This window comes from Nothobranchius furzeri, chromosome 19 (genome assembly GCF_043380555.1).
Source record: "Nothobranchius furzeri strain GRZ-AD chromosome 19, NfurGRZ-RIMD1, whole genome shotgun sequence".
Lineage (NCBI taxonomy): Eukaryota > Metazoa > Chordata > Actinopteri > Cyprinodontiformes > Nothobranchiidae > Nothobranchius > Nothobranchius furzeri.
In genome coordinates this window covers 7,203,382-7,223,554 of record NC_091759.1, presented here as the reverse complement: position 1 = coordinate 7,223,554, position 20,173 = coordinate 7,203,382, and the positions used below count along the sequence as shown (strand labels likewise).

At 40.6% G+C, this 20,173-nt stretch overlaps 1 protein-coding gene across 5 annotated transcripts in view; it reads left to right on the top strand.

Moving 5' to 3' along the window:
- LOC107394552 (sodium bicarbonate cotransporter 3) overlaps positions 1 to 20,173 on the top strand; it is a 60,728-nt gene that overhangs the window by 10,113 nt on the left and 30,442 nt on the right. For 3 of the 5 annotated variants that reach the window (XM_054745079.2, XM_070547590.1, XM_070547589.1), the window contains exons 2-7: positions 10,403 to 10,484; positions 12,169 to 12,318; positions 13,970 to 14,108; positions 15,701 to 15,861; positions 15,966 to 16,154; positions 17,079 to 17,459. In XM_054745079.2, the coding sequence (XP_054601054.2) occupies positions 10,403 to 10,484; positions 12,169 to 12,318; positions 13,970 to 14,108; positions 15,701 to 15,861; positions 15,966 to 16,154; positions 17,079 to 17,459 (1,102 nt within the window). The remainder of the gene's footprint in view (positions 1 to 10,402; positions 10,485 to 12,168; positions 12,319 to 13,969; positions 14,109 to 15,700; positions 15,862 to 15,965; positions 16,155 to 17,078; positions 17,460 to 20,173) is intronic. The other 2 variants (XM_070547592.1, XM_070547591.1) reach the window with 2 other exon arrangements.

Genomic DNA, 20,173 nt, shown 5'->3' with positions numbered 1-20,173 from the left:
GTGGTGGGAAAATGGTTCTTCAAGGCTGCCGAATCAAAACAAGAAGCGTACTAAATGTAGAGATGATGTATATTACCTGTAGTGAAAATAGTCAAGTACTTATAGTCTCACAGTGAGAGCGATAAGTAGGAAGTAACCTCTAGAGACTGAAGGAAGGTAGGGGGCTCTTTTTTTTTTTGTATTTATGGCACGTTTGTGTTTTTACCCCTCCATTCTGGGAGGTTTGACAAGACATGCATTGAACCTCAGGTCTCTGGAGAAATTATGTGCAAGAGGCAAATTTCCGAGTGTGTTGTGTACTCAAACGTTATTAGACTCTGGGAAAGTCCATAATTCAGAGGCTAGTCAGCAAAAGTCCGCTTTTATATTTATATGGTCTGTTTTTTTACGCCATTTTACAAGATCTGCACATCCATTAAAAGCATGGGTCTGAATGAATGACGTTATTTTTAAAGTACCTTAAAAGCCAAGGAGCTGTAAGCCCAAAGAAAAGATCAGATAAAAACGCATTAAGACACACATGAAAGGAAAAAGACAAAAACAAGCATCAACAGGTGTCAGTTAGCATGCAGATTAAAAACCCAGAGAATGAAAGTGGTTTTTTTTCTATACTTAAAGGGATACTTTGCAACTTTTTAATATTTAAAAATAATTTTCTTGAGCCAGTATGTACTACAATGACCCTTTACTGGATTAATTATATCTCACTCAGACCCTTACCGTCCTCTGGGGTAGGGGCCAGAATGCCACATTTGCAATTTCAGAGTGCCAGGCCACCACTTATAAACTTAGAAAAAAATTGAGCTTACTTACCTGGTTCTGCAGTCTTCTTCCAGCACATTTCCGGCATGTTTTCGATTATGAACACAGCTGATTTGTTTCATTTAGTTATGAATCACCCCTGTAGAGACTAATGAAGGCTGAGGAGACATTTCAGCAGTTAGATTAAGGCGTTAATAGGACAAACACACAGCGAGGAGACAAGTTTTACTTTTGCTTTGACCACAAATAATTGATAACAGACACTAGGGGGCACTAAAAGCAAGCAAATCTGCTTAGTAGCCAGACGAAGACTGAAATGCAATGACAGGCCATTCCAAAGCTTAAGTAATAGTATCAGGATTTGATCTGTGGAAGAAATCTGAATAAAAATGAATTAGATGAATATTTAGTTCAGAGTCTAATAACGTTTGGAGTTATTCAAAAATTATTATTGAAAGTTGAAACGTTACTTTAAATGGTTCCATTCCATGTGTGAGAAAGCCTGCAATGGAGGTAAAGATAGGGTAGCGTTTCGTTTTGGTTTTCCACTATGACTTACCGGTATCTGGTCTAATCTCAGTTTCGGTACTTAGGAAACCAAGCTGGGAATATACAATTACACTGGCAAACCAGTCGTCAGAGCCCTGGTTGGCCAGATGGAATCCTCACTTGTTGGCATTAACAGCAAAGTCTCTGCAAGAACAACTAAACTGATATTTGCTTTTTACGTTTGGGTTTGGATGTGTGATATGCATGGGCATGTTTCTTACATGCAAAGATGAATTTTTAGGTTGATTTTATTATCTTCACTCAATGGAGCTAATCTTTTTATTGATTTGGCCATTTGCTGCTTCTTGCTTACAAATGCACAAACACACACACTGAAGTTGTGTGCCGTATCACTTTTCCAATGAGTAAAAGCTTATACTGCTCTTGTTCAGTGGGTACTGTCTACTGTGGAAAGTTAAGTAGAAAGAAACCACAAAGTTTACAGTAGATATTGTTTGATAAAAATAGAACCCCATTACCAAACATTTCTTTTGTTCTCATTTCCTAATATTACTATTCCAATAGTAAAGAAGAAGAGGTGTACTAGTTTCACAAGAAGGGAACATCATTGTGAAACTGTGGCATTAACTGGTTTATTTTTTAGAGGCCAAAAGCTGAAAATGCAATTCAATTAATTCAAATATGCAATTGACACAACATTTTTGATTGAGAAAAGATTGGAAGACAGACCTAATCATTTTGACTAAAGCTGTATTATTAAAATAAAGTCTTGGGAACAGTTGGGTTCAAGCTTCTTAGAAATGTTTCCATTTTGGTTTCAATGGGGCAAATACTAACCTGCCAAGCCATCCTATATATGTGAATATAGTCTAGCCAAGACCCATAGACCTCAGTCATGGGGTGGAAGCTACGTTTGACCTTCCAACTGTCTCCACATGCCATAGGACTATAAACAACGTAACGTACTCACCACTATGGATGTCAGTCGATGGGGCAGTATGCCATACACTGTCGAAGAAGACACAAATACACCCGTTTTCTAAATGAAGGACTTAAGAACCTCTCTCTGATCTTGATTCAAAGAAAAGCCAAAGTCTAAATAGTCAAAAGTTGATGCCAAAGTTGTTTCAAATGTGCCACCATGCACCATCTTAGTTGTTCTGCTTTTTCCGATCGTCTTGCCCACCAAAGCAATAGAGCGCTGTGATTGGCCCACCAAACCCGGTAAAGTACTTTTATTGGCCCACCAAACCGATAGAACGCTGTGATTGGCCCACCAAACCGATAGAGCGCTGTTATTGGCCCACCAAACTGATAGAACGCTGTTATTGGCCCACCAAACTGATAGAGCGCTATAATTGGCCCACCAAACCAATAGAATGCTGTTATTGGCCCACCAAACCAATAGAACACTGTTATTGGCCCACCAAACCCGGCAAAGTGCTTTTATTGGCCCACCAAACCGATAGAATGCTGTGATTGGCCCACCAAACCGATAGAGTGCTGTTATTGGCCCACCAAACTGATAGTGCGCTGTTATTGGCCCACCAAACCAATAGAACGCTGTGTTTGGCCCACCAAACAGATAGAATGCTGTGATTGGCACACCAAACCGATAGAGTGCTGTTATTGGCCCACCAAACTATTAGAGCACTATTATTGGCCCACCAAACTATTAGAGCACTATTATTGGCCCACCAAACTATTAGAGCACTATTATTGGCCCACCAAACCGATAGAACGCTGTGATTGGCCGACCAAACCGATAGAATGCTGTGATTGGCACACCAAACCGATAGAGTGCTGTTATTGGCCCACCAAACTATTAGAGCACTATTATTGGCCCACCAAACTATTAGAGCACTATTATTGGCCCACCAAACCGATAGAATGCTGTGATTGGCCGACCAAACCGATAGAATGCTGTGATTGGCACACCAAACCGATAGAGTGCTGTTATTGGCCCACCAAACTGATAGTGCGCTGTTATTAGCCCACCAAACCAATCGAACGCTGTGATTGGCCCACCAAACAGATAGAACGCTGTGATTGGCACGCCAAACCAATAGAGCGCTGTTATTGGCCCACCAAACCGATAGAGTGCTGTTATTGGCCCACCAAACTGATAGAGCACTATTATTGGCCCACCTAACCAATAGAACGCTGTTATTGGCCCACCAAACCAATAGAACGCTGTGATTGGCCCACCAAACCGATAGAGCGCTGTTATTGGCCCACCTAACTGATAGAGCGCTATTACTGGCCCACCAAACCGATAGAACACTCTGGGATTAATAAAGTATCTTTGAATTTGAATTGCATTTGAATTATTGGCCCACCAAACCAATAGACCACTGTGATCAACAAGACACAAAACTGCTCAAGTTAATGGTAGACCTGCTGAGGCTCCTATGGAGCATGTCCAGACTGGACTGCAGAGCTCAATCTTTTTGCTACTGCTACAGTCTGTCTAGATTTCTAGGCTAGGCAAATACTGGATCTGCTGCTGAAATCTCATTGCCTAGATGCACAAAACACCTGCAGAGTTATAAAGTTTACGCTTCTGCAGGTCTTTGTAAAAGGGCTCGTCTTTTTTTCAGTGGCATACAAAAGTCACCACACAACAACAAACGCTACAACACAAATAAAGTTACCACAACACAACCAAATTAGCTGCAACACAAAAACGTTACCTGCAACAGAAGTAACAATAAAACAGAAATACAAAAAGCACATGCCCAGGAAAACCTGGTGCAATATAGATAAACCATCAGTTGTTTTTTTTGGCCTTTTACTTCCTTTCTGTCATTCAATTAAAATGTTTTGGCTAATCAACAAACATTCCATTAATATCAGTTGTCCTTTTATAATCTGAAAATTTACTGACACAAAAATGATTAACACTGTAATTTGTAATGTGCATTCACAGTAATTTCATCTCTGATTGTAATACTAAGGAGTAGGTCCCTCACTACGCAGCACATCTGCTCCATTACTCCCTGTTGGTTGGATTCATTCCCAGTACTGTGAAGTTGGCAAAGACCTCAGAGGGAACGGGTGCTGTTGGCATGCTGGTAGCTGGTTGCTCATTTCAGTATTTGGTTGGCTGCTACCTTGTTGTTTTTCTTATACACACAAAAGTTAAATGGACCAACAATAACGTGCATTAGCTATTTAAATTTCAAAATTTTAAGTCCCAGGATGTTTTCCTAATGTTTTTATTTATAATTTGTCATCATTTAGCCTGCAGTTATGACATCATTTTGCTGTGAATAAAAACTACAAAATGATAACGAACAATAGACTAAATCTATTTTTAAGTTAATACAACATTACAAAAATACACAGTAGGATGCAGATAACAGAGACTTTTGTCCTCAGCTGTTTGACAAACAAATTGCATCAAATTAAAAGGGCAGAAACTTTAACAAAGGTTGCTTCATTCCCGTTAGTGAACAGAATTATGGGGATTTGTTCCATACAGAGCTACTTTAAAATGCTAATTGCCTTTTTTAAGGTTCTTACCGAAGGTGTTAAGTTGCCAACAGTGAAACGGTAATCGTGTGAACCGCCACCAAACAGACAGGCTAATAATTAATGTAATTTCAAACCCATTTTGGAACTTTTTAGGATCATGTGAAAACCTTTTTTTCTTTTTCGCATTTTGTTTTTCCCTCAAAAGTCTTTCTTTTCTCTTTGAGTTTCTTCAGTCTTGTTGTGTTTTGATCATAAATCATGGAATTATGTAAAACTGACAGAGCCAATGAAAACAGTTCAGAGCAGATTTCTTAACATTCTACTTTTTCTTTTGTTTGACCATTTTTATAAAAGTACTAATTTCATTACAATTCTAATTAATCACTCAGTTCTAGTTCATGCATAAAAATGACTTGTCAGTAATTTAGGTTGCTTGTTATACATAACCATCTCAGTGGCCTAGTGGCAGAGTGTCTGTCCTAGCACTGGGAGATTGGGGTTCAAATCCTGGTTGGATCATACCTAAGACCTTAAAAATGGGACCCAATGTCTTCCAGCTTGACACTAAACTTTAAAGGGTTGGGTTGGGGGGTTAAACTACCAAATTGTTCCCGAGCGATGCCACTGCTGCAGCTCACCGCTCCCCTCCATGGGGATGGGTCAAATGCGTAGATGTAATTTCACCGGTGTGTGATGAGGACTAACTGGACTTTAAACTATATTTTTAATTTAAGTGTGGATGACTACAAAACATTTTTTTTCTGATTATAATCAGTCACTCTGAGTTTTTCATGCAGGCTGAACATGAAAATAGTCTCCTACACCTATCTCCCGCATTAGCTTCTGATAGAAAGTAGAAGGTGAAACTCTAGGATTTGAAAATCCTCACATATCTATGTCACACAGTGAATTATTATTCATGGACAGGGAAGGCTGCTGTTGTTTAAACGTCCAACAAACAGCAGTGGACGTCTCGGCTAGTTTAAGCTAACCATTAGCGTTAGCAACTTAACCACACGGCATGGCTCCTCCAGGCTTGTGTTACTTGTGGAGATAAAACATCAACATCGCAAACCAGTGGTAAAGTCGCATTGCTGTTATCCAGTCCGGGGCAAGATGTTTCAATTTCAGGAAATAAGACAATAAAATGTGCCGTCTGAAGCTCAGCAGTGCTGTGGGCAACTTTTACGTCTGAAAAACGGTGCACCCGTATATTTCTTTCCCCTGAGAATGACTTACAAAGCTTTCATTCCTACTAGAGACCACTCCTAATGTAAACGAGTAAACCACTCTTTTAAAATATTATTTTTTTTAGGAAATTTTACCTACAACCCAACTTTTTGTCTCACGGGTTTACTTCTTCAATGACCCCTTTAACAATACATCCTAATACCTATAATCCTAAACATTGTTCCTCTGAATACCTACAGTAAGCCAGCCAAAATCCCCACATGCACCCAGGAACAACGTTCAGGTTTCAGTCACATGATGTGGACTCTATAGTAGATTAAACTGTGAAAACCTTTAAATAGTCACTTGTGCATTATGCTTTTCCTTTTATAACCACTGAAAAGCACACAATACATAAGCCTGCTATATTGGCAGCTTAATCTATTATTGAACAAGGCTTTTAAAGGAGTCTTCCACTAGCTTTAACCAACAGTATCGTGTTGATTGGTTTTCTGTCATCGTATTGAGGAAGAAAGGAATAGAGTACCTGTGATAAGCATTGACTGTGTCTACTGCACCAGACTCAACTAATTGTAAAAGAGCTATTATTATGTATTTAACTTTTAATACTGGTCTGTTTGTGGCGTTTATAGTGTATGTTAGTAGTGCCTTCTGCATCCATCTGGCTTGATAACGTATCTCAGACAGACGTCATGGAACCATAATTGTCAACAAAGGGGGAAAAAATATATATATGCTCACATGGGAGTAAACACAAAGCCAGGCACTCTGTAATTAAGCTTTTTATGTTGCAGAGACACATCTGCCTTCTGTCAACAGCCTCGTATTCATGGTAGCGTTTCTTACTCAGCTGGCATTTCCCCCTCCTACAAGCCTCCTCCTATGACGCTGGCTTTTTATGCCCACAAAGCACAGCTGTGGTCGAGTGGCAGAAGTGATCTCACACGCCGCTCTCCTTGGCTGGGGACAGTGATAGAGAGATAGATAGACTGCGGTTTATTTCTGACCAAGGTATGTGGCAGGTTGCATCATGTGCCATACCAAGCAATGTGAGGTTGAGGACATTCAGGACTTTGGCATGTAAATAGGTTCTAATACAGAAAACGTCACAGGTTTTATTAGGAGGTATTTTAAGAAGCTTAATTTTAAAGCAATAGTCTCACACCAGCTTTGTATGGCCTGCTGGTAAACATTTGGTCATGTGATTTATGAAGAAATAAGACATAAGAATCATAGCTGTGAAGCAGACCTCGTTTTAAAAAGTACCATGAGTGGTATTTAAATGAAAGTTGAAGGCTTGGACCTGATATATGGGGTAAACATGCATCAGAATGGCTAAAAGGTGTGCATACAGGTCAGTAGTTGTGCACGTATCCACAAGAAGATGTAGGGATATATCTGTGCTCCACTGATAAACCTGTGACCGAAGAAGATGAAATGTGATATCAAACTTGTAGTTTCTTGTGTTCTTGAAGAAAATAAAATCAAAACTGATAACATGTACTGTGGATTTATAAAGTCTTAAAGTTGTAACAGTGTAATCCATATTCTCACCGAGAGCTAAGCAACTTTCCTCCGGGACAACAGAGGGCGTAACTCTTTTCAGGGGCTATCCTGCCACCATCGCAGCCACGTCTCTGGTCCACGAACGTGTGTTTCTTGTGTTTTTGTATTGTAGTTGTGTATTTCAGAGACTTTGACGTGGACAAGTTAGTCCCTCATTCTTCTCCGCCTTCCTTTTCAATTAGCTTTCACACTGAGCCGTTGCTGGATGTACGCTTTAATGGAGACCCATTGTTTTGTCCTGGTTATTGTTGTTTTTCGTAAGATGACTTGTTGATTCTCCGTAAGCCACCATGTTGCTCATTAATATGTAAATCCAGTAACAGCTGTGAATGCTGGCATCAGTCATCGTAGGAGGGGGACTAACGGTAGAATGAATGTGATGATGTGTGAAGATCAGAATGTGGTCAGAGGAATAATAATGGCAGTAAGCCAGCAGAGAAATGGGGTGAGTGAAAGACAGGCAGTATACACTTTCCATGTCTAGAACGGTGCGGTCAGTAGAGGTGACTGGCGTGTTGAGGCACCGAAGGCCTTCATATTCCTCCTGTATCACGTGTCCTCCTGACCATCTGGTTCCACTCTTCCCCTTTGAGCAGCAGCGATTGACTGGGAAGAATAAAAGGATTGTGTTGCATTAGACTCTTATTATTAGTGATCAGAAAAGAATAATTGAAATAAATTAAGTATTCTGACATGCCTAAATGACATTAGTTAAAAATATGAAGTCATATCTTTATTTAATTCAAAATTATGTGGAATGACAGGACAAGTGAAATATGGAAGTAGACAATTAGCCAAGTTTAAACTGTCAGATGTAGAGGCAACAACATTTGACAGCTAGCAGTTATTTGTTGCATGGTAAATATATCAATTTAAATAGAAGCTAGTTATGATAAAAGGGCACTGTCTTTTGTTTTGTTATAAAATATAAATTATAGGTATTTTTCCTGCTGTGCACCCTGTGTGTTTTATGTCTCTTTAACTGGAGCTTCCTATCTCTCGATGTTTCCATGACGCCAATATCAGACTAAATATTTTGAATGAGGTCGTTGCCAGCCTCTTGAAGTTGCTATGAAACTTGACCTTTATGGTTTGAAGAGTTAAACAGAATCTATTTTCAATTCTTATTGTTTAGGAGACAAAGCACAAAGATAAACACTCGAAAATTAGCAGAGACATTTCTGCATTCACACCACTTGATGTTAAAAATCAATATATTTAACAAAAGTACATACATTTTTCTAGGATTTATTTCAGAAAGAATGTACAAATATTCTGTTTACCAATTCAATTCAATTCAAGTTTATTTATATAGCGCCAAATCACGACAAGAGTCGTCTCAAGGCACTTTGCACAGTAAAATGTTTCCTATATAAGGAACCCAGCAAATTGCATGGAGTCACTGACTAGTGTCAGTGACTTTACAGCAATCCTCATACTAAGCAAGCATTTAGCAACAGTGGAGAGGAAAACTCCCTTTTAACAGGAAGAAACCTCCAGAGAATCCTGGCTCAGTATAAGCATACATCTGCCACGACTCACTGGGGATCGAGAAGACAGAGCAGAGACACACACACACACACACACACACACACACACACACACACACACACACACACACACACACACACACACACACACACACACACACACACACACACACACACACTAAGCGATGTGTCTATGGTTACATTGTGATTTCTTAGTAAATATTCTATTTGGTGAGAGATAAACTTTATTGTATTTATCCTTGTGAATTTATAATCAAATGGGTAAACTAGTAGTAGCACATTCAATGTCAAAGAAAGTAAAGTGTTATTATCAGGAGAGGGACAATGTTTAAGTGGTTAGCAACAGCGTTCAAGCCGATGGCCCCCTCCATGAGGCCACCACAGCTCAGCAGAACATCATTGTAGCTTCTTCTGGGAGAAAAACACTTAGAGAAAAAATAAAGTTCACAGCTGAAATAGCAGGAAATAATACAGTTAAAGACCAGATTGTAGAAGAAAGTAGTAGAGTGTGAAAAGTGGTCCGTGTATCCTCCAGCAGTTTGACTATAATTACAGAGATAACTCTGGATAACCTATTCTTTTAGATGGTAGCATGTTGGAGTCAGGGCAAGGGGGCGCCGTCTTTGCAGACTGTACACTCCACCTCCCTCTACTTCCCCACTTGTCCAGATCTGGGCTAACATCAGATTTTAACCATAGGCCCTATCAAATAAGAAATGTTTTAAGCCTAGTCTTAAAAGTAGAAAAGGTGTCTGCCTCATGGACTAAAGCTGGGAGTTGGTTCCACAAGAGAGGAGCCTGATAGATAAAAGATCTGCCTCCCATCCTATGTTTAGATATTCTGGGAACCACCAGTAAACCTGCAGTCTGAGAGTGAAGTGTTAGGTTAGGAACATATGGAACAATCAGGTCACTGATGTATGATGGAGCTTGATTGTTAAGAGCTTTATATGTGAGAAGGAGGATCTTAAAATCTATTCTGAATTTAACAGGCAGCCAATGTAGTGAAGCTAAGACAGGAGAGATATGATCTCTCTTTTTAATTCTCATCAGAACTCTAACTGCAGCTTTTTGGACAAGCTGAATACTTTTAACTACTTTATGTGGGCTTCCTGATACTAATGAATTACAGTAATCCAGTCTTATTGTAATAAATGCATGAACTAGTTTTTCAGCATCACTCCTAGAAAGGATGCATCTAATCTTAGCAATATTCAAAAGGTGGAAAAAGGAAATCCTATAAACCTGTTTAATGTGGGATTTGAATGACATGTCCTGGTCAAAGATAAGACAAGTTACTAATTGTAAAAAAGTTGATCTGGAACCCTTTTTTATATGTTAATGCTGATCTTTTATACTCTGTTGTTTCTTAATAATGTTCCTAGGGTCTAGATGAGGAGGCGATAGTCGATCATGGAAAGTCCAGCTTCACAACCCACACAAACTATGACAGAGATGACTTGGAAAGTAAGTTAAAGCTATTTAATTTCATTTTAACCTGCTGTGGATTTCGTTTGGTACAGTTAGAAGTGGCGGAATAACTTCTGCTTAAGTTTATGATGGATAAAATGCCAATTAATTGTGTCAACAAGCCCTAAAATCACCCAGCTACTGAGTGTGAGCTCTGCTGTTCTAAAGAGAGTTTTTAATCACATGATCAATGATGATGAGCATCAATACACAAACTGTAATGGTTCGAATGTTCTGTTCACATTAACTTTCAGCATGAACGTTAACTAGGGGTGGATGATATATCGGCATCAATATCGGTATCGGCCGATGTTAGCCATTTTTAACATGTCGGTATCGATTCGATTAATAAAACCGGGCCAACATTAACAACCGATATTTTTTCCATCTCGTCTCCATTTGTTTGCCTGTTTCAGAGGATGACGTGTAATTGTTTAGTCATGTGAACAGTGAATGTAATCATCTCAGAACCATACATGTGTGTGCTGTGTGTGCATAATAAAGTAAATTCAGCTTTAATAATTGAATTCTATACAAAATCTGCTGATTTTAGAAGCACTAATGTCAGTATATCGGTATCGGCAAATATCGGTTATTGGCCATCACAGTGATCTTAATATCGGTATCGGCCCCAAAATTTCATATCGGTGCATCACTAATGTAAACGTTTGGATTTGAACCCTAACCCTAACCCATAAACCAGCATCTCACTGGGTTGTGACTGTGGTCAGTTGCTTGGTAACAGAAAATAAGGAGGTTGTTACAAAGCAGTTTTATCTGCCGCATTTTGGTCAGCGTTCTTACAAATGGGCTAGGGATGGGGTTATGTCGGGTGATTCAAGGAGGTTTCTCAAATTCTTTGAAACATTTTGGAGACTCCCTCACAAAAGCTGTTTCATCCCAGTGAGATACTGGTTTTAGGGTTGTCACTTTTGCAGACAGATAGTTTTCGCTGAACTAAATGTTTTCTACATTCACCTTAGTTGTTAAAAGTGTGCCTGAGTGCTCAGAGGTGAGCTCTTCATCCAGCTGACAAATTTTCTCTGTCCTCTTTCATCAGCGTTGTCTTAATCTCTAGTCTTTCTGTCTTCCGTCATTTATTTAACTCCTATAGTCCTTATCCGCTGTGTCCTCCTCTTCGTGCTACGTCTTGGTGTTATTCCTCCAGGGCTTCTTCTCAAAATCAAAAGACTGATGACTCATCTGTGAAAAATGGGAATTGGCACAGTGTAGAGGGTGAAAATGGTGTGTTTGTTTCAGAGCACACTTCCTCTGTGGCTGTTATAAAAATGAAGGGAAGTAGAGAAAACATTAAGGGATAAAATGAGTTAAATGTTGTTGTCTGGTTTCCCTCAAGATTGTCCAGAACTTTAACAAGAACTTTTCTCTTCTTAGTGTCTATTTTTGGAGTGGCGCTTTTGTTTATTATATAAACTTGCAGTTTAATAAAAAAAATCTCCTGTTTTTCATGAGAATGCAGTGATTTTGTTATTTTCTTGCCCTTATTAGAAGACACAAAATGGTGTATTTTTGCTCTTGACTTCCTGAGATTTGAAACTGCTAAACAAATATGAAGTGGACGAAAAAGGAAAAGTATTTTGTACAATCCATTTTATTTGACCTGGTTTACTTTGGAATGTAAAAAGTTCTGAACATAAAAGTGATTTTTTTTCATCCCCAGGCCACAGAGCGGTGTACGTCGGTGTCCACGTTCCTCTCGGACGAGAAAACAAACGAAGGCACCGCCACAGAGGACACAGACATCACAGAAAGAAGAAGGACAGAGACTCAGAGGAAGGAAAAGAAGATGGAAGAGAATCACCCAGTTATGGTTTGGCAACGTTTTTATTTATTCCACCAAGTCGACAGTAATGACCTTACTTCTTCCACATTTTACTAAAAATAGAAGAAGAAAATGTCATTTCTATAGCACCTCTCAAGATAAAAATCATGAAGTGCTTAAACTGCTAAAAAGCACTAAAGGCCACCGCAATGAGCATCTAACAGATTGAGGTCTATGACATTTTAAGTGATTTGCGCAGGCACCTTGTGTAAGAAGTCTCTGCACCGACACTAGGGATGGGTACCTGTGACATTTGAATCGATCCGGTACTAATTCCCGGTACCTATGAATCGATACCGGTACTTAACGGTACCAATTTTCAATACTTTTGTGTGTTTAATATTTTAATTCTCTTTTATAATTAGATAAATATTTTTCTCAATATATAACAATATTTGATAAATATCACGATAAATAACATTCAACTGTTTGTATTTTAACATCGTCCTTGTAGTTTTATAAGCTGATAATTAAACTGAAGCAAACATCTTTACTGTGAACTAAATTTGCTGTGTATCTTCATTCCTTTTACCATCTTTTTTCAATTGATTTTTCCAACTGGGAAGTTAGAATTTCCGAGGAGAAAGCGAACGCACCATTACATGATAATGGTGGCAATGGAAGCTAACATATCAAGCTACGTTATCTTAAACAGTTTATTTAACTGCTGGAGCAGATTAAAACGATGATGCCTCACACTTAGATCGTTGTCGCTGGTTTCATCTTCACCCAATCACCCGTCGCATTTAGTAAAGTGAAGCCAAACTTTAGTGCGCGTTCATGTTCTTCTAGTCGGAATTTCGGAGTTCCGAGGAGAAAGCGAACGCACCATTAGTGAAACGGAAGCTAACAAATCAAGCTAACGTTATCTTACATTTTATTTACCTACCGGAGCAGATTAAGATGAGGATGTCTCACTTAGATTGTTGTCGCTGGTTTCATCATCACCCAGTTACCCATCACATTTAGTGAAGTGGACCCAAGCTTTAGCGTTTGTTCTTTCTACACATGCTGCTCTGTTTACAACTCGCTCACAGCGACCGATGACATAACGCTCTTGCGCATGCGCAGCTGTCTAGGCAAGTTCTCGTTGTGAAGGACGGGTACCGAAACGAGGCACCGTTTCAAATGAAGTGAATCGGTGCTCGGTCGGTACTATGGAATTCGGTACCCATCCCTAACAAGAAACTCAAAAAATACTTTAAGTTCCTTCAGTAGGTGCATATTTTCTTCTTCTTTGCTCAAAATGCAGCAATTTCTGCTCTATAATTTTATTACATTTATTGTTGCTTTTCTGCTAGCAGTCATGCATAATCTACCCAGATTTATAAGGCAGTGAAACAAGATGGCAAAGAAAATCCACATGAAATTGTTTGGATTTGTAATTTGATGTTTCTTCTTGATTTGGGTCCTTAGCTTTTTGTTCTCAGAATTACAAGTGACCTTTCACATAAGCTGGAATATGTATGAAAACAAAATCCCCTTTGGTATAATTTTTGACATAACATTGATTTTAGTTTTTCTTAGCATAAAGCAAACTTAATTTTGTGAGACAGTTTTTTAAAATAAAAAAAAGTTATGTGTTGACCATATTTTGTAGCTTTAGTAAAACTAACATTTTTTATCCACTCTGCTCTAGACACACCATCACAGAGGGTACAGTTTATCCTGGGAACAGAGGACGATGACCTCGAGCACATCCCCCATGACCTTTTTACTGAGATGGATGAGCTCTCCTTTAGAGATGGTGATGCCATTGAGTGGAGAGAAACTGCCAGGTCAGGCTAACACCGACGGGTTAATGACAGCCGGCGCATAAAGTTGGAACGTAGTGTAGGTCTGTCATAATCCTGACCCTGTACACATGTAGCTGGGTATCCCACAAAATAAATATATTTCCTAAAGTTTGGCATGTCATCTAGCCTGTCAGTCCATCTTGTAAATGTAAATAGCCACGACCTGTAAAATGAGCTCAGTCATGGAGCAGAATGCACAGTTGTCTTTCAAGCCGTCTCCACACGCAGTTGGATAGTGCTGAAACCAGTCAGATCAATGAAGAACATGACGTATTCATTGCTATGAAAATCAGTCAATGGGCAGTCTGTCATATACCACTGAAGAAGAAGAGAAGAAGCAAGTACATCCTTTTTTGAATAAATGACCTCCATCTTTTCATGTCCCAACAAAACACCTACGTCGAAAACATTCTAAGCTGATGCCAAAGCCATTTCAAACGAGCACAACCCAACAAACACAGAGCACTGTGATTGGCAAGACACTAAACTGTTGGGCCAATGGTAGACCTGCTAAGGCTACTATGGACTGTGGATAGACCAACCCACAAAGCAAAATCCATTGCTACTTCTACGATTTGTCTAGACTTCTAGGCTGCCTGTTATCCACACGAGAACGAAGATTAACAACACCAAACACAATTCTTTCACACTTTGACCAAAGTTGATATTTGTGAATTCTCCATTGCTTGTGAACATAATAACCAGGTTTTAGGTTTAGCAACGTCACTGCTCGCAACAAAAATGCTCTGACCCAACATGTTCAACCATTGTTTACAATCGCTTGTTCTTACAAACTCGATTACTGCTCTATGTGCAAGACCACAGACAAAGGACGTCATTAAGGACAGTTATTGTTATTATTAATCAGTTGTTATAAACTTGACCAAGGTCGTCCTGCCATTTAAGAGAATTCTTCTCTCAGAAAAAAAGAGAATTTTTGAAATGCGATTCATTTAGTTAGCCCTGCTTCAGCCTGTGCACTCCGCAAGAGAAAACCATGTGCCTTTTGGTTGCAACAAGGTTAATGTAATTTAAAACTTTAACTCATTCGCTGCCAGATGTTTCCTGGTCTGTAAAGGCCTTCGCTGCCAGCGTTTCTCACCGTTTTTACTGTTTTTTTTAAGAGTCACAGAACGTTGCACGCTAGGATGATGTCGACTCCAAAACAAAGCGGCGACTCACCTCTTACATCAGGAAGAATCTGCGGGTTTCGAGCGTTATCCGTTCTTTCATAATCCGTTGTTGAATTGTGATCGGCAGACGCTTTTCCGGTTCGCGCCTCACTTTTTTTTTACAGCAGCGGCCCAAAACGATCTCCTAACACATGGATTTTCTGCTTCCTGATCACGTGACGTGTGACGTACGCGGATGAAGATCGGCTTTAGAGCTGAGATGTTTGTTCTCACAGTGCGGGGGCCCGTTCCGACGCCCACACAGTAAAAAATGCAAATGACAACTTTAGTCGTCATTGGCAGTGAATGAGTTAATGGTTTGAGGGTTTATAAAACATCTTTCAAATTGTGTTATTTAGATTCAGTGTTTTAGGTTTTTTTTTTTTCATCTGTGTCTTTCAGATGGTTAAAATTTGAAGAGGATGTGGAAGATGGCGGTGAGAGGTGGAGTAAACCTTACGTGGCCACATTGTCCCTGCACAGCTTGTTTGAGCTGCGTAGCTGCATACTGAACGGTACAGTCATGCTCGATATGAGGGCCAACAGCATCGAGGAAATTGCAGGCAAGCTTTACAGAACTCATTCAAATACCAAATACTTTTAGAATACCAAACTCAATCCCCATTATTTTTTATTCCTGTGTTTGTCTTTTTTACTACTGACACAGATATGCTGATAGACAGCATGGTGGCCTCAGGCCAGCTGAAGGAGGATTTGCGCAACAAAGTGCGGGAAGCAATGCTGAAGAAACACCACCATCAGAACGAGAGAAAGCTCAGCAATCGCTTCCCTCTGGTGCGATCCATTGCTGACATAGGCAAGAAACACTCTGACCCACTCTTGCTTGAAAGAAACGGTGAGATTCTACATCGCACTCACATTTCTTGTTCCTCCATCTGTTGAAACCATTGGGGAACTGTTCTTAAAAGTCCGCTGTTCAAATCCTTCACTGCCAGCGTAGGAGATGGATGGTAAAAGTGAGTAAAATTTAGAGAGTGATGTCAGTCCCCCGTTGGTGGAGGAGAAATTTGGGTGCTAATGTGCTAACCTGTGTGGCTGGCCTGGCTTTTGGGGTTCAGATTAATGACTGTTTCTATCCCTCAAGGTGACATGTTAAGAATAATGTTTTATTTGTCATAAGTGTTGTGTTAATGTCTTCCTTTTCCCTGAATGGGCACGACACCAAACCTGCAGTCAGAGGTTTTATCAATGAATGAGGTCACATTACTCACTTTGTGCCTGTGGCTCTTGTTAAGCCTGCATTCTCACATCATTTACCTGCAAATTTGAAAAGTTCCATACGTCCCATTGAAGGCTGGTGTTCACAGTGGTTGCTATGTGGAAGATGTGTGACCAAACCAATGTGCATTGTGTAGTATTCCTGAATGTTTCATTTGTGTTAGCAAACTTGTTCACGTACTGTGCACTAACATCTTGTTAACTCATCCTTGGCAGCATGCAGAGCCTCTGAACCCTTATTTAGTATCAACTGGTTTGTTAGGCCTTGAATGTAACACGTTTTGTGTTCTTGCAGACCCTCCCACATGCTTCTGATTCATTCTGAGTGCACACAGCTCATGTTTAAGCTAGCACGACACTTTCTAACTACACGTCTTCGATGCTCTTGCTGCTCATCCTTTCTCACTTTGTCTCCCTTTGGTACCATTTGTCTTTTTGCACATCTACTTCATATGTTTATCCTTTCTGTTCCATCCCTTATTCCTTATCCTACTCCTATCTCTTCCTTCTCTCCTTTTTTTGCCATTGTCTCCTCTGTTAGGAGAGGGCCTGTCTTCCTCTCGTCTCTCTCTCCACAAGCCAGGGTCGTCGTCTTCTGTGTCCAACCTTTCCCAAAGACGAGAGTCAAGGGTCTCCGTTCTGCTCAACCACCTCCTGCCCTCTTCGTCCTACAACAGTGGGCTGTCTCCTGGCCCCTCCCCTTTCAGCACCCCTCAAAATACCCCTTCATTGTTTCGCCGCTCTCAGAGCCCATCACGAACTCATTGCGCAGCCCTCGGCCCTCAAGACATCCCAGAAGTGGTTGTATCTCCCCCTGAGGATGACGACCCACCAAATTCTGCAGAGGAGGACACGGTATCACCACAGCTCAGCCGGCGAACGTCCTCGGCGCCACAGAACCTTGAGCTGCAGCCCTTAGAAGGCAAATATCTTTGTAGCCTGCCAGTGTGAGTCACAGCTTGAACAGAGAACACTAGCACTAGCATGAAAGCTATGCTTCCCTGCTAACGTCCAGTCTTGCAGTCATTTCATCAGTAACCCTCAGCAAGGCTCACTCACTGAGAGACTGGATTTATCCAAACAGTTTGCTCTCTCCTGCTCCCCATTGTTTCTGTCTGTTCCACTGGCCAGTCTCTGGCTTTTACTGCCTTCTAAACTGGCTGCGCTTTCCCCAAATAAACATTTCTCTACATATTTTCTTCCACATTACTCAGCATGTTGTTTTTACTCGGCTGTCTTCCCTTTCACACTCCTTTCACTGCAGTTGCACGGCTATGTTTTTGCTCACTTTATTTTTTGTTACCATTTTATGCCAAATCTGATTACTCAAGATATTTCATATCACATTTGTTACGCTACGTAGTTTGTTTTGCTTTGTTGTGAAACAAATGCTGCTCAAGGTGAACATAAGATCTTAAAAGATTTATTACAGAAAACGTGTAATAAACAAAATAAGAATCCGCACACTTCAATCTGCGATGTAGGAGTTTATTGGTCAAGCTTTCGGTCAGAGACCATATTCAGGAATTGATGAATACAATTCCTGATCAATCAATCAATTAATCAATCAATACTTTATTAATCCCAGAGGGAAATTAGTTTCAGTACACACAATTCAGAGATCAGACATACATGGGCAAGACACATGACAAGAATTGGTGACTGGTCATTCGCAACCCGAGTCGCGCTACCTTAATAGAGATAAGAGGGTTGCATGAGGAATTGATTCGGGAGGAGGGAAAGACAAGGCACTTCACAGCTACCCTCCCACCAGGAGGGCAGCTTTGCTCTGCAAAAAAACACCTCAACAGATATGCAACAGACTTCACACAACACAACATAACATGAGACTCCAATAGGAAGGCGAGGGGGGCTGGGATCCTGTTTCCCCCAGCGAGAGCAGCCATCTAAGGCGCTCATCCACTGTAGTCACAGGTGGGAGGGAGATCTTGGGAGAAGCGCAGAGCACATTGACTCCTCCAGCTGATGACCTTTCCAGGCTGAAGTCCACCAATCCGAAGGCAGGGGGGTGGGGGGGGGGGTCGGGTTTTCACAGCATCTGTCTGCATTCCTTTGTGGGGGTTTGTAGCCGCTCAAGGCTGCTAGGGCGTCAGATTCGGATAACAAGACTTTGGGTCAGGCTGAGATAATTTTCCTCTCTGCCTTCAGTCTTTAAACTGATCATTTCCAGTCCTTCAGTGAAGCCAATTTGGGTTTTTAAACTTGTCCATACCGTCCGGTGACCCTCTCCGAGATGACATCCATTTTGTGCACTAATACCGGTATCGCAGCTAGAACATTGTCCAGCTTACGATTCACCTCGAGTAACGTCCCAGTCTGAGAAGTCTCCACACGGACGGTGCTTTCCATGGGTGCGGGTTGCCCTCCAATCGCTCCCGTCTTCCCAAATTTCCAGAAAACCAGATATCCTCCCACTCCAATCAGGAGAAATCCAGTGATCATCAGCCCGGATATCCACACGTCTTCGATGTCCTCAATGGACAGCTGGCAGAGGCATATGCTCTTCCATTCCCTCCAGGAATCCAGCATATACCCCGTCAGGTGTGTCCCTCTGTGGGCATGTGGGAGCCCCCTGCTCCGTTCTCATTGTTGAAAAAATCTTATCAATCGCGTTGAATGACCAATTTATCAAATCCATGGTTAAAAATAGGGTTTTTCAGAAGAAATGCAGAGAAGCGCTCTGTGGGCTGTCAGGACAAAGAGCCTTGGGAAAAAAAGATAAGGGAGCGAAAAGAGAAGCGTCTGTACTCCGCGAGTGCTAGGAAGAAATGGTCTCTGATGAAGGTCTCTGACCGAAAGCTTGACCAATAAATTCCTATATCGCAGATTGAAGTGTGCAGATTCTTATTTTGTTTATTCCACTTTTTGATCCAGCACCTTTCCCAGACGAGCGGTGACTCCTTCTACTTTACAGAAAACATGTAAAATTCAATAATGATGTCAAGGAAAGTTCTTGCAGCAACAACTAAAAGTTATGAGTGCTTTTTAAAAACACAAGAATGAACAGGACTCCAGAATGGTGTTTTTCACCAACAGCATAGGTGCTTTTAATTAGAAAACTCCAACACACGTCTTATAGATGAATAAATAATGAAATTATTACAAGTTTTGTTTTTATAATTGCATGTATATGTTAAAAGAGCCCTTAATATGAGGAAAGACAGCCTAACATTCTAAAGCTGGTGTTTTTGTTGGGAATGTGAACATTTGGCTCGTTTCCACTATCGGAACTTGGGTAATTCACCGGATCTTCACGGTATACGAATGTCTCCATTTGACCGCGTTCAATAGGACCACTTTCTGGACCGTTTCAGGGGCCAACCCAGTACCTGAACTGGGGTTTGTACTTGAAAAGGCCCGATAGAGTCGCTGGGCTGGCCTTGTGTTCTTGCTGATTGGTTGTAACTAAAAGGAAAATTATATCTTCAAACATAGCCAAAAAAAAAAAAAAACAACATTTGTACAGTTGGAGAAGTAGAACAGAAGCAAAAAAATAAGCTGCATTCATATCGCTTTAAAATACCTGTTTTAAAACTCTCAAACCCGAAAAATGTGGCAGAATCCCCCTCCGCCACAGCTTCATAATGTACGCTGTTTTGTGGTCTACAGAGCGCT